This window comes from Drosophila mauritiana, chromosome 2R (assembly GCF_004382145.1).
Source record: "Drosophila mauritiana strain mau12 chromosome 2R, ASM438214v1, whole genome shotgun sequence".
NCBI classification, from domain to species: Eukaryota; Metazoa; Arthropoda; class Insecta; order Diptera; family Drosophilidae; genus Drosophila; species Drosophila mauritiana.
Window position 1 is genome coordinate 3,579,121 of NC_046668.1, and position 15,534 is coordinate 3,594,654.

The 15,534-nt window shown below is 39.7% G+C and overlaps 1 protein-coding gene across 5 annotated transcripts in view; it reads left to right on the top strand.

The window, feature by feature from the left end:
- Positions 1 to 15,534, top strand: part of LOC117136320 — a 64,894-nt gene that overhangs the window by 17,655 nt on the left and 31,705 nt on the right. For 4 of the 5 annotated variants that reach the window (XM_033297173.1, XM_033297170.1, XM_033297172.1 and 1 more), the window contains one exon: positions 8,831 to 9,078. In XM_033297173.1, the coding sequence (XP_033153064.1) occupies positions 8,935 to 9,078 (144 nt within the window). In that variant the 5' untranslated portion in view covers positions 8,831 to 8,934. The remainder of the gene's footprint in view (positions 1 to 8,830; positions 9,079 to 15,534) is intronic. The other variant, XM_033297171.1, reaches the window with a different exon arrangement.

Below are 15,534 nucleotides of genomic sequence, written 5' to 3' on the forward strand. Positions count from 1 at the left end.
AACCAGAAAACAAGCCTCCTAGAAAAAACGAGGTTTACCCAATTTACAAACTCCAGCTCCTTCTGCACCGTAGGATCACGGTAGAAGAGCCGCACAAACGTAACGCTCCTGTACAATGTACAAACTGCCAATATTATGGCCACACGAGGTCGTATTGTACACTTCGCCCGGTGTGCGTAGTCTGTGGAGATCTCCACGACTCCAAACAGTGTCAAACTAACAAAAAAAAATGCATGCGAGAAAAAATGCAATAACTGTGGGGGAAATCACACAGCAAACTACAGAGGCTGTCCAATCTACAAAGAGCTGAAAATCCGTCTTCACAAAAGAATGAACACGGCGCGGGCACACCAAGGAACAGCTACGCTGATACCATCAGAGACAAATCCTGAAGTAATTTTCTCGAAAGCAGCAAGTTTCGCTCCATGGCCTCCATCCAACACAACAAGACAACAACATAACGAGACAACATTTGCAAACGTTTTAAAATCAGGTATGACGCCTCCAACCCAAAATTCCCGAACTCCACATGAAGTGCACACAAAATTAGACACACAACAAAAGTATAACCCAGCTGCGCAGCAGGAAACAAAAACTGAAGCTATGATGCAAGCCTTACAACAGAGCATGATGGAATTTATGACATTTATGAAGACCACCATTCAAGACATGATGTGTAATCAAAACCTTTTGATACAAATGCTTGTAGCCCAACAATCAAATAAATAATGGCTACCTTACGCATAGCTACGTGGAACGCCAATGGCGTCTCACAGCGCAAACTTGAGCTAGCTCAATTCCTACATGAGAAGCATATCGACGTAATGCTGCTTTCGGAAACTCATCTCACAAGCAAATACAATTTTCAAATAAGAGACTACCATTTCTACGGTACAAATCATCCCGACGGAAAAGCACACGGTGGCACCGCCATACTCATAAGGAACCGTATGAAGCACCACTTTCACAAAGAATTTGCGGAAAATCATCTTCAGGCCACATCTATCAACATTCAGCTGGATGACAACACTCTCCTTACACTAGCGGCCGTATACAAAAAAAATATATATAAACCCAAAACTCAATACTGAATCTGATATAGAGAGCTGCACGTGTGCATTGCAATCCATCCTTACTGCAGCAGCTCTTACTGCAACACCCAAAATAACAAATAATACAATTAATTCAAAAAAGACCAACGTACAAATCGAGCAACTCGTCCACGTAAAACGACGCTTACGCAGAGAATGGAAATCTTCCAGATCCCCGACTGCAAAACAAAAGCTAAAAGTAGCCACACGGAAACTGGCCAACGCTCTGAAACAAGAAGAGGACGACGATCAGCGCCGATACATAGAGCAACTCACACCAACAGGCACAAAACAAAAGTCACTGTGGCTAGCCCACTCAACTCTTCGCCCACAGACTGAAACCGTTTTGCCGATAAGGAATTCCTCAGGTGGCTGGGCCCGTAGTGATGAAGAGAGAGCCACCACATTTGCCGCTCACCTACAAAATGTGTTCACGCCAAACCAGGCTACTAGCACATTCGCGCTACCGTCCTATCCCGTAAACCGCCACCAGCAACACATCCCAATTGTGTTTCGTCCTAAAGAAGTAACTAAAATAATCAAAGACAATCTCAGCCCGAAAAAATCCCCCGGCTGCGACCTTATAACACCGGAAATGATCATCCAGCTGCCACATTCTGCAGTTCGCTACATAACCAAGCTCTTTAATGCCATCACCAAACTTGGTTACTTTCCACAACGATGGAAGAGGTCGATTATCATAATGATTCCAAAGCCTGGTAAGAACCACACAGTCGCTTCATCTTACAGACCAATAAGTCTACTCTCATGTATTTCGAAACTATTCGAAAAATGCCTGCTGATCCGACTTAATCAACATCTGATATACCACAATATAATCCCAGCCCACCAATTTGGATTTCGCGAAAGCCATGGAACCATTGAACAGGTGAATCGTATTACAACGGAAATAAGAACTGCATTTGAATATAGCGAATACTGTACAGCAGTAGTTTTAGACGTATCCCAAGCATTCGACAGAGTCTGGCTCGACGGCCTAATGTTTAAACTTAAAACATCCCTACCCGAAAGCACACACAAACGTCTGAAGTCTTACCTCTATGACAGAAAGTTTGCAGTGCGGTGCAACACTGCCACTTCCACTGATCATACAATTGAGGCTGGAGTCCCCCAAGGCAGCGTTCTTGGGCCAACCTTATACATCATCTATAAAGCCGACATCCCTACAAATAGTCGCTTAACGGTATCCACATTTGCCGACGATACAGCTATCCTTAGCCGTTCAAGGTCCCCTATCCAAGCTACAGCACAGTTGGCACTGTACCTCATCGACATTGAGAAGTGGCTCTCTGACTGGCGAATAAAAGTAAACGAGCAAAAATGCAAGCACGTGACGTTTACGCTAAACAGACAAGACTGTCCTCCGCTCTTGTTGAACAACATACCACTCCCGAAAGCAGATGAGGTAGCGTACCTAGGAGTACACCTTGACAGAAGACTCACATGGCGCAGGCACATTGAAGCCAAAAAAACCCAACTTAAACTCAAAGCCAACAACTTACACTGGCTCATCAACTCTGGTTCTCCGCTCAGCCTAGACCACAAGGTCTTGCTCTACAATTCTATATTGAAACCTATCTGGACCTATGGCTCACAGTTATGGGCCAATGCCAGCAACAGCAATATTGACATCATACAGCGAGCACAATCAAAGATTCTGAGAACCATCACTGGGGCACCGTGGTACGTTCGGAGTGAAAACATCCAAAGAGACTTAAATATCCCATCAGTTACCAACGCAATCACGGAACTTAAGGAAAAATACCAAAGCAAGCTTTACACGCACCCCAACCACCTAGCGCGAGGTCTAATCCAGCTCAGCAGCCGTTCCCGTCTCCGGCGAAAGGACGTTTAATCATAGAACAGTTGGAAAAATAATACAACTGTTCAAAAAATACTTGTTATAGTTAAGATTTTTAAACTTATTGTTAGTTCTTATACAAGAAGATTCAATAAATAAAAAAGCAAAGTAAAAATAAAAAAAAAAAAAAATTCACTTCTAGGAAACTTTTTTTTGTTAGGTTTACCTGTTGATCTTCTCCTAATAAAATACTAAACTTAAATGGCCCCAAGTGTAAAGTGATGACCTTTTGACGTGTTAACCAAATATACGCGACTAACTCTAAGTTGGCGCTCTTTGGGCAGAATTACACATTTCGATGATCTTAGTGTCGTTTTAGACTTTAAACTTTAATTATTCTATTCTATCAATTATAAAACAAAAAAATGATCAAAGGAATTTGATGATTTTTCCATAACCAAAACCTAGTTCGCTGGTCCTACCGATTCTTGAATATGTATGTTGTTCTGTGTTTAAATAGTTTTTATTAAACAAATAGTAGAGCTTATATGTGTAAAAACTTATTTATGTTCTTAAAGACTTCACATTTAATTATTTAGACTTATTACGCAATTTATTATTTCGATTTAGGAACATCCGCTCTTGGCAACAACTTCACTCGACTCCCTTTCACTCTACACTTCTATCGATAGCTTGCTCTTGTCTAGGGTTGCATTTTAATCAGGGCTGCAATGTAAAAGTATCGAAAGATCTAATCTAACCAATTCCCACAATCAGCCCTCCTGACAGGACATTCGCCTCGAATGGTCCAGGCCATGGTTTCATATACTCTGCAACTGTAATTGTTGTTTTATGACCTTCATTGTCTCCTATCTTTTCAACCTCATATCCCCCATCATCTGAGATCACAACTTTATAGGAAAATAAGATTTTGCGAGTAATAAATATCGAGGTGTAAATTTTCTGCTTCTTTAGTTGGAAAGGAGCTTGTTTGTCATTTTCGTCTATTCCCTCTATTAGCTCGACTATGTGTTTCTTCTTTTGTAATAGCGTTATCTTCATTATCATAGAAATAGCTTAGTAAAAAGAAATTTGTTAGTATAATTATTTTGCAATGAATTCCCACCGTTATGTTTGGTGGCAGATATTCTCTTAATATTCCTACTAAATTTTCTGGTGTGTCATATTCGATTATATGTCGTGTCTTATCAAACACTCTCAATGACTTATTTATAACTCCCCATTGTTAATATCAGTTGTTGCTGAAACTAATTTTTAGATTATGAATATTTTCTTTGTTGGAAAACTCAACGACGGCGTGTTCAGGATTTATGGATCCCAAACTATTAGTTTTTTGTTGACCGATAATTCCACGTCGGCGTGCTCAGGATTCTTTGATCCCAGGCTATATAAACTTCCTTCACCCATTACCGTTTCGGTTTCAAATACTTTTTGTTCATTAAAGTATTTTTTATAATAAATTCTTTTAATGGAAGAACATTTTTCTCCTCAATTAGACACAAATCTTTTTTTTCCTCATTGTCATAATATTCTAGCTTTTCTGCATATATTTTAGCTCCAATTTTCATTAATAGATTGTACCCAATTAATAAGTCGGATTCTAAACCTTTTATTACATAAAATTGATGTTTTGTTTCAAATATTGTTAATATATGGTAATATATTATAATTAAGTATCCATAAACTGTAGATACTCTCTTGTAAGTTGGAAATTCTTTTTATTTTCATAAATTCTCTTTTTGAAATAGGAAAATGTGGCTCCTGTGTCAATTAATATTTTTGGATATTTTTTTTGTTTTATGTCTATTCTGGATATTTGAGGCATTCCCCTTTAGGCTTCTGATCTAAAAAATGATCTTCATCAATGTTATTTATTCTCATTCCTTTGTCGGGAGGTTGACAAACGTCCCAGTTGCTTCCCTTTTTAATGGGGTTTGAGGTTCAGTTTTTTGTGCTAGGTATCGACTAAAATTATGTCTTGGCGAAACAAATTTATGATTATACCCCCGTCTATAAGTATTACTCTGACGATTGTAATTTATATTTGGACGATTTTATACCTTGTGGGACTATCTACTTGCATTGGTTCTGGTGGGGGTTTTACCTTAGAATTGTTATCTAAATTCCAATTATTATTTTGTTTAAAGTTTTCCGGCCAATTATTATTCTTATTATTGTTCTGATTACTATTTCAATTATTATTCAATCTATTTAATATATTATTATTCTGTCTGAAATGTACTGTATTAAATCATAAGTTGTTTCCCTGATTTTTATTTTCATTCCCAAATCCATAATACCTATTTGCGAATTGGGCTCGAAAGTTGCTAGACTCTAGTTCCTGACACTTTGCCAGAGCATTTGGCAAGTCTGGTGGATTTAGGGAAAAGAGTGTTTCTGAGATTGAACCGTTCAATCCAGAAATAAAAATTCTAAGAGCGTTGCTCCTAATTGTTTTATCGTTTCTCTCGTTATATCGCTGTGTTTTCCACATGTCATTATAATTTGATTTATGAGTAAAGTCATTTTCTTGTTTACATCGTTGTAGAATTCTGTAATGCTCAAGCGTCCCTGCCTGTGAATGCTTCTAATTCGAGAATATGGATTGGTCTTTTATCGTTATAAATAAAATCCAATCTGGAAAGAATTGCTTGAAAGTTTAAAACTGTACCATGGTTAGTTAGAGCATCATTGTTAAAGGTCTAAATATAAAAATATATATATTTAAAGCTGTAAATATAGTTCGCTTTGAATTGTATATACACTCATGGAAGTTTCTGTCGCTTCTCTGCAGCGAACATATTAGGTTATTTCATTATTTCACCTGTGTACTTTGGTAAGAATTTAACTACTTCTAGTGCAGTTTCGCATTTCTGCTAGGGCTTAACTGGCCTTCTATTCCTTCAATTCTTCTGGTCAGTTCACCCCATTGTACATTTATTAATCGGTCAATTAATTTCATTGTAAGATTGGTGGCGCTGGATGTCCCGCCCGCAGAAAACGTTGTTTTGGACCTCCGGTTGTTATTGTTACATTTAAATTTTCAAAACTATTTATTAAATTTTCCAGATTGTTTTCTTTAATTGATTTTGTAATGTTTTATGTTAAACTTTATAGTATTCCCTATATCTGCTTCTTAGCTTATTAAAATCTTTTTTAGGACTTAATATTATTTTCTGCTCACGATATTTTCCGTTGGAATCTATCTTCCGTTCAGTTGTCTTGATTACTTTCTGTTGAGGTCTTCCTTCAGCTTAATTGTTTTGATTATTATCTATTTGGTTGTTCCTTAAATTTTTTGGTTTTTAGTGGTAGCGAGGGATTGCCCTCAGCTCTTCCTTCCTTCTTGGTGTTGATTTTTTAAATATTTTTGGTTATAGATTTTGGTTTGGCTTAATTTTTGTTTCTTGTTGAGTCTTGTTGAGTTTTTATTATTCTTGTGTTCTTGTTATTCACATTTTTGGATTATTACATTAATTAATTTCCAATTAAGTTTTCCACGATCACTGTCACAGTAATTAGATGTCGTTGGATAAATGTGGATGTTTTAATTTTTCCACTAAAAATGTGAGTTGTTAGCGGCGCGAGTTCCGTTTTGTTAACATTTTATTTAGATCTTTTGAAGTATTCCGCCCGTCGTTGGGCGCCAATTAAAATGCTTACTAAAAAATAATTTTTATATTATTATTATTTTATATTTTTTCGGTGATGGACTTTTTCACTTATACAATTACAAGAAACATTATTAGTAGCTTATATTCGCAAATCTTTGACTTTTCTTCTAATTCTCAATCCTTATCCAATCAACCTCGGCCAGAAGCTTTTCATTTGAAACTTTTTGAACTTTCAATTACTTTTACGATAAAAGCTTTATAGTGAAATTATTACTCTTTATTGTGAAATTAAAATTTGCTAACTGATGCAGTTTGATTGAAGCGCAATACGTTGATCATGGCTTTGTCTCCAATTGGATGTTGTGTTTACTTTAAATTTGGTTATTTATCGGGTGCTTTTCAATAATTTCTTTTGATGAGTTCGTTCTTCATGTGTGGTTGGAGCTGATCGATGAGCTTCGACAACCATTTAGAAAAAATCGATACGAGTGTTTCCCACAAATGCTTCAGGGCGGCCAGGGTCAGGGACGGGGGCCAGTGGCGCACCGGAAAGCGGTGGACCGGATAATATATCACAGATCAACGGAGTAAGCTCCTCGGGACCAGGCCAGTAGATAAGATGCCCCGCATTGCAGCCCAGGAACAGCAATCGCATTAACATGGAGTTTAGTAACCACCGCCGCGGTGTTCCATCCTCAGGACTGCCGCAAGAAGGACCAACAGCCCTTGCAGCAGCAGCCTCTCTCGCATCGACACTAACATCCCCATTAGGATGGGGAGCAGCATCCGCCCCCGGTGTATACGTTCGTCCAGGAATTGCCAGAGGTGGAGCTATGGAGGAAGGCGCTTATCCTCTCGCATGACAGCGTTGACGTAGGCCCGGTGGGTCCATGGCTCATATATATGGCACTGCGATTTGATTTGCTAACCGAATGCAGTTGGGCACAATTGTTTGATGATTCTACGGTCCAGTTCTTTGGCATGTTGAACCTGCCCGGCCTGTTGACTTTGCTGCCGGAACACTTTCTCGCCGAGGTATAAGATAAACGACAAAACGAGGAGCAATCCGCTCTACTCTAATTTAATACTAAATTATGTTTGAAAAAAAGAAAATATTACTGTTACAATTAATTTAAATTTATTAAGTCTAAAACCACCCATATTTCTGGCGAGAACATTTGATACAAATGTATTAATAATATGTTTATTTTGTAAAATGTGTATAAGTATAAGATACTAGAAAATACTAATATTGATAGTGGGGTATAGCCCAAGGCACTAAAAAAAACAAGAGAGAATGCTATAGTCGACTTCCCCGACTATCAGATACGCGTTACTCAGCTAGTGTTCGCATTCACACTCGTGAAATTTGATATTTTTTCTGAGATATAGATAGATATTGGTGTATAAAATGAGGAAAAAATCTAAAATTTATTTAAAAGTGTGGGATTGTCATTTTTTGTCTGTTTGTCGAAGTTAGAGTGAGCGTGGGAAAAAGTTTTTGGCAAATCGATAGAAATTTACAAGACTAATAAAACTATAAAAAAATATAACAATTATTCAAAAATGTGGGCGTCGCAAAAAGTTTTTTTGCAAATCGATAAAAATTTACAAGAGTAATAAAAGTATGAAAAACATCAACCAACATTCTAGCTGTTATAGTTCCGGAGATCTCGACGTTCATACGGACAGACGGACATGGTCAGACCGACAATGCTATTGATCCTAATCAAGAATATAATACTTCATATGGTCGGAAACGACTATTAAATAAAATTCTGGCATCGCCTCACAGGAATTGCTTTCAGGGCGTTTGTCAACCGTCCAAAAGATTCAAATTATGTCTTTCTTATTTTCAAATTCTCCAATCACGTCACACAAAAAAATTTTCAATTGGATAGGAAAGTTTACTTATATGTTTTAGGTCTTTGTCCTGTTGGAATCACATTGACGCATTACGTTGCTAAAAATTTGTACATATAGATATCGATCAGTGATGGTTTTCACCTAATGGGGTAACTCAATTTCATAATATGAAAATTTTTCCCACATCACAATTGATGAACTACCGCCAAATTTATATTTGTATATTACGATTAATAATATTTATTCCTAGTTTTTTGATACAATATTAATAAATTGATCTAATAATCAGACGCCTTTAGCACTTAGCTTCCATAGAAAAAGTCGAAAAATTTTTAGAAAATAATAGAAAAGAACATGAGTTTCGTTATTTTTATTTTGTTTTTTATTATTAATAATTTCGTGTTTAATTATTTTAGATCAACCAAACATTCTATTTGTTGTTAGAGATCATTCCTCCGCCAGTAGTTTTGATATAAAAACAAACAAATTTGTTGGACGCAAAGAAGAAAAACCTTCTCAGATGATACTGGTCGACAGATATTTGGCTTTGGAACAGCGATTTCAATTTGGAATATCGCTGTTCGCGGACAAACTTAATAACATGCAGGGTCGAGAAGTCATCATTGCTGGATTCGATTATCCACCTTATACAGTGATAAAACATGTAAGTGTAATAGGTAAGCTGATTAATCTTTTTAAATTTTAATTATATTCGCAATCCTTTGTATCACTATATTCATTTTGTAATAGATAATCATAAAAGCTCAGGGAACTTTAAAAAGGTAAATCGCGGTTATTGAAAATATAAAATAAAAAAGATAAAATCGATTGCGCATGTGAGCTTGGGCGTGTCGAAATGTATTTGCAAAATTTGTAGGAAAGAGGCAGCCCCTGCCCCAGATTTCCCGTGCGTCACAGAACTTGAAGTCGTCGAGGCAGTCAAGCGCATTAAACCCAACAAAGCCCCTGGACTAGATGGTATTCCTGGAGCTGTTATAAAAGCAGTGGAGCTGGGTAGACCTGAAATCTTCAGGGCCACCTTCCAGCAATGCCTTCTGGACGGAATCTTCCCAACAAGGTGGAAAAGCTAGAAGCTAGTCCTGTTGCCGAATGGCAAGGGACCACCACATGCTTCAAACAGCTACCGCCCTCTATGCCTACTGGATATTGTTGGAAAACTGTTCGAACGTATCCTTTATACACGAATAGAGGCAATCACCGAGGGCATGAACGGCCTAGGAAGCCATATAATATGGCTTCCGGAAAGGAAAGAGCACACTGGACGCTCTATCGGCCGTTACTAACAGCCAAGACCGCTATTTCTGGTGATAGATGGTTAGGGGATAGGAAGGAATACAGCGCAATAGTCACTCTGGACGTAAAGAACACCGCCAGATGGCCCGAAATTCTCGCAGCCATGAACCGCATGGGGATCCCGGAGTACCTGAGGATAGTCGTTGGCAGCTACTTTAGGGACCGTGTCCTATGGTACGATACGGAAGATATCCCAAAAAGATACCGAGTTTCGGCAGGTGTTCCCCAAGGATCGGTACTTAGACCAATCCTGTGGAACATCATGTACGATGGGATCTTGGGCATCATCAGGCCCGTAGGTGTAGAGCTGCACTGTTTTGCTGACGATGTGGCAATCACAGCAGTCTCAAAATAAATCGCAGGGTTGGAAGATAAATGTAACTTTACGATTGGTGCTGCCATCCTCTGGCTCGAGAAAGCCGGGCTAGCAATAGGGGCTCACAAGACAGAAGCAGTCCTACTAAGCAGCAGGAAAAAGGTGGAGAATATGCTTGTCTCCGTCAATGGCACACAGGTGACCTCCCAAGAGTCCCTAAAGTACCTGGGGGTAATGATAGACCATAGACTATCGTTCAAGGATCACTCGAGATACGCCAGCAAAAAGGCAGCAGTCACAGCCTCTTCATTATATAGGCTTATGCCCAACGTCGGAGGCCCAAGACACCCGGCCAGGAAACTGCTGGTGGCTTCGCTGCTATACGCTGCACCAATCTGGAGCAATGCCACTTGCAGTGGCTCATACTTGAAAGGAGCTCGTTCGGTGCTACGGTCAATGGCCCTCAGGCTCATTAGAGGATTCTGGACCGTATCCGAAGACGCGGCGCTAGCGCTGGCAGGCCTGCCGTCAATTGATCTGGAGATCAAGGCTCTCAGCCTAATGCGGGGTGGCGCTTCCAGGCTAGAGGCACACGAGTGGCTACTGGGTGAGTGGCAGAGCAGATGGCAAACGTCGCGACGGGGGAGGTGGACTTATCAGCTCATCCCAGAGATGGCGGTTTGGGCAGAGTTCCAACACAAATGCGTGGACTACCACCTAACCCAGTTCCTCACGGACCATAGCTGCTTCCGGGCCTATCTACTCAAGTTCCGTCACGTAGAGTCAGCCCAATGCTTGTTCTACGTCGACGGTGAAGAAACAGCAGAACATGTGCTAATCCAGGTTCACGGCGGAGAGGGAGGAGCTAAAGACGCGGCTATGGTGGCGAACTGCGGGGTATGGGAGCTGGGACGCATCCTTATCATTAATATGATGAAGCGTGTCCGATCAGACGAGTCCAAACAGGTGTCCTGGGTGACGGCGGGCGAAGAATTCTACCTCAGCGTTCCCGGCTCGTCGTAAAAGGCGACTAAAGGGTGGAAGGAGGAGCCCTAAGGGACTACACTGAAGGGAGGGAGTGCTACCTGGCCTCACATCCTGCTCACCGAAGTCGTACCTTGACTGGCAGTCCCGGTGAGCGAGCATGGGCTGAAGAGCACCGCGGTTTTTGTTTTAGTACGTATGCTTAGGCCAATAGGGCTTATGAAATGTGCATGCCACCTACGGACGGTAGGTGGTATCCTAACGTGAGTCGAATAATAAAAAAAAAAAATAGCAACAGCCATACACCAAATTATAGAATTAACTTGATGCTGTTCGTTGCATCTTATACTAGCTGTTGTATTCCGAAATAGTCTAAATAGCCAACGGTTGGATCGACTTATCTCTTTGATGAACGAATTGCCTTGGAATTCCATCATTTCGCATGAGTGTGCCTTGCTTGGTTTCAATGGTGATATTTCGCAAGAGTGATCATCCGCGTTTCTCCATGCCCAATTATTTTCGCAAAGCCATGTTGTCGAATCCTCTTGTCTGCATTGGTTAATTTCCATTTCAGACATTAGGTGATATGCGTTTATATCTGTATTGAACGCAAAAAATTTAGAATTCAATTTCGGAACAAGCTTTGTTCCGGTTGTCCACAGTGGTATTGGGATTACTTCAAAGAGATCCGTTTCCTGATTGTTGTATATCGGCAATTTTGCGTCAATGAATAGGAGATCATTGAGATAGCTGTTGCTTGTAGGCTTTCTGCATCTTCAATCCAGTTTCGCACTTGATTTGATAACATACGGAATTTAATTGACTCCTTATATACCATAAAGTGCTCCTTCATGGTTTCTGCAATAATATTGACTTGTTGGGTCAGTTTTCCCAAATTCCGGTTTGCTTCTTTCGTAGTTGCTCTTACTAATTCTTCCGTGGCATTTATGACCGAGGTCTGATTGTCAACATATTCCATTGGATGTTTTTCGATTTTTATGATCGTTTGCATATTTTCCTGTATTCTATTTGCATTTCCGATATCAAAGAACAGTATAATCATTTTCTTTCGGTTGGTACGATGCCGTATTATTTTGTCTTTTTCTTTGATGTTGTCAATTTTTGTCCGTATTGTCGTGGCGAAGAAATCGCAGTAGTCCTTAAAATCTCCCATTTGTTCGCAAGCCAAGCGGGATTTTTCCAGGAAGTCCTCTGATTGCTTTATGACATCAAAATAGGCTTGCATGTCATAATAAAACAATAATTGCCAACGGGATGTAGTGACTTCAATTTTACCAATTTTGTTCACCATAACTGCAGCTTTTGCGTCGATGTCGTCAATTTTCCCAAGTTCTTCGTTTTTGAGGTTCCGAATTTTCTGTCGCAGTTGTAGCTTGCAATATCAATAAACAGCATAGCACAGTAGCTATGCTTCCAGTGCGATTCCTTTTGTCTTTTGGAACTCGCTGCCTAAGCATTTTGTCCTTGCGTAGCTGCATTGACTCCGTTATAGATGGCGTTGCAGCTCCAGCTGGTTTTGCTGCCCGGACTTTATCGTCTTGTCCTTTAGTCGTACTAATGATTCTTCCCATTGGCCATTTTGCAGGGTGAGTGTTCTCATGTTTTATAGAACCAGCTGTCCCTCCTTCAGATTTGGATTTCTTGGCGCCATTTGGTTCGCTGTTGCAATGACACCAGATACTCCTCTTTCCATTTCTTCCAAAAATCACCTCTGATGCGTTGAATAAGCTTCCATCTATCCAAAGAGCTGATTGTTTTACTTTCGTCAAAATGTTCAGGAGCTCCAATTAGAGGTCTTCCCACCAGAAAATGACCCGGTGTTAATATGTCCTCACCATCCTTTCGCTCCTTACAGTGACTAATGGACGCGAGTTTAGCACTGCTTCGATTTGACATAGCAGCGATGCAAATTCTTCATATGTGAAGCTGTTTTCACCAATAACTCGTTTAAGGTGATGCTTTACTGATTTTACACCGGCTTCCCATAAACCTCCCATGTGGGGGCTTCCGGGGGGAATAAAGTGCCATTTGATGCCTTCTTTTTCTAGCGTAGGTGCTAACTCATTATTGTTTTTAATGGCAGCTACAAATTCTTTGTCCAATACTCTTGAAGCTCCCACGAAGTTTGTTCCATTATCTGAGTATAGGTTCTCACTCTTGCCTCGTCTTGCAAAGAACCGTCGAAGAGCCTCCAGGAATTTGTCTGACGAAAGGTAGCTAACAGCTTCCAGATGTATCGCTTTTGTTGCCATACAAACAAATACACAAATTTTTTTTTTTTTTTTTTTTTTTTTTTTTTTTCGCACGGGTCCCACGGCCACACCTTCCGCCCAACCGACCGAGGGGCGCTGCCGTGTATCGTACGGCTCGATTCGCGAGAAGATATAGACGCGATATAAAAAATAGAATAGGAACGAGGAAATGAATATAATGTGGAATAACTATGTTAAATATTAGTGTTAGTAGGATCTAATTATGTAATACAAAAGATAAAATCGATTGTTTTAATAGCGGCAGAGAGTCAAGATTACAGATAATAGGATAAAGTCTATTATAGTCAGAACATAAAACTCTGTAAGGGTCATGCAACTCATAATTAGATCTACAATGATTTAAGATAAGGGGTATATATGGTAGTTTCTAGTGAATCTACTTGGAACCGAGAAGTTAAGCCGACTAATCAAGTCGGGACTCTCAACATCCCCACGAATAAGTTTACAAATAAAAACTGTTCCAAGCATAGTTCTACGGTTAGCTAGGGATGGTAAATTAATTAAAAGTAGTCTACTGGAATAAGGGGGTAATATATGGTTTGCATCCCAATTTAGGCGCCGCAAGGCAAAAAGTAAGACCGATTCAATGCGGTCCGAGTGGACTGCGTATTGTGGGCTCCAAACAGGTGATCCGTACTCGAGAATCGGACGGACTAACGAAATAAATAAGGTTTTAGTCAAGTAAGGGTCATCAAATTCCTTAGACCACTTTTTTATAAAACCAAGCACACCCCTGGCCTTATTGACAATAGACGAAATATGGTCAGAAAATTTTAGTTTTGGGTCCAGAAGAACACCAAGATCATCAACTCGTGTTATTCTGTCCAGAGAGCACCCACTTAGAGTGTAAGTCGTGCGTATTGGGTTGGCACGACAAAAGGTCATAACTTTACACTTGGAGCCATTTAAGTCTAATATGTTATCACGGCACCATATTTGAAATCGGTCTAGATCGGATTGTAAGTCCAAATGGCAAGAAGTGTCCTTGTACTGGAGGCATAATTTAACATCGTCTGCGTACATAAGTACACGCGAATGTTTTATTATTAAGGGGAGGTCGTTAATGAGTAATGTAAAAAGAAGCGGACCAAGATGGCTCCCTTGTGTGACACCGGATGTGACTCGGAGAATAGAAGATAAAGAATTTTTAAAGAGGACTTGTTGTGTCCTGCCATTCAGATAGCTTGAAATCCAATTTAGAAGATCAACAGGGAAACCTATAAGATCAAGTTTTTTTATTAGAAGGTAATGATTAACAGAGTCAAATGCTCTTTATTAAACCAAGGAGGTTTAGAGATTGACGGATAGTACATCGGAACACAAGAGTCAAAAAATGATTTAATTGCGGTATAAAACATATTAATCGCATCCGCCATTATGTTGCAGGAGTAAAGATCGGACCAAATAAAGCCAGCTATAAAATTGTTTAGCCTCCGAAAATTTGCCTTGCGAAAACAGGGAATTCGCTTTGATGACTTCTCTGAATTTACTTTTAATACCGTACCTAAGTCGATTTCCACCTCGAAAGTAGGATGATATTGATCTTCAGGTTGAGTAAGAGGTACTACCCTGGACAGAAACACACTTTCAGGACTTGTTACAAAACATAGATCCAAAAGTCGACCAAGAGAATTTGGAATATAATTAACTTGCGACAGCGATAAGTCGATCAAGCCGTCAATAAAGTCATGTTGTGCTAAAGGGAGAAGGATATTCGATTTTTTTTCTGGGGACCACATTGTGCCAGGTATATTAAAATCACCTAGAACTACCAATTGGTCCCTGTCAGAAAGTTTATTCAAGATGGACTGGATAGCGGACAGATGATTCTGATATTCTGGGAATTCAGAAGATGGCGGAATATAGGAGCACGTAATATAAACTGATCTGTCGGAAAAAGACAGCTTTACACATACGAATTCCGAGTTACGGGAATCGTCCAAAAGTAACTCCTCCGACGCGAGGGTAGATCTAACCGCAATTAAGACTCCACCTCCCCGTCTGGAGGGACGGTCAAACCTATATATAGTGTACATACCTGGGAAGACTTCGAAGTTAAGTATCTCCGGCTTTAACCAAGTCTCTGTGAGCACTATAATATGGGATGCAAATGAAAGACTATCACAATACAATTTGATTAATTTGCTACGCAAGCCTCTAACATTTTGATAGGAGATAGTAAGTTTTGTAGTTAGTTTTTTGAAGAGGAAGA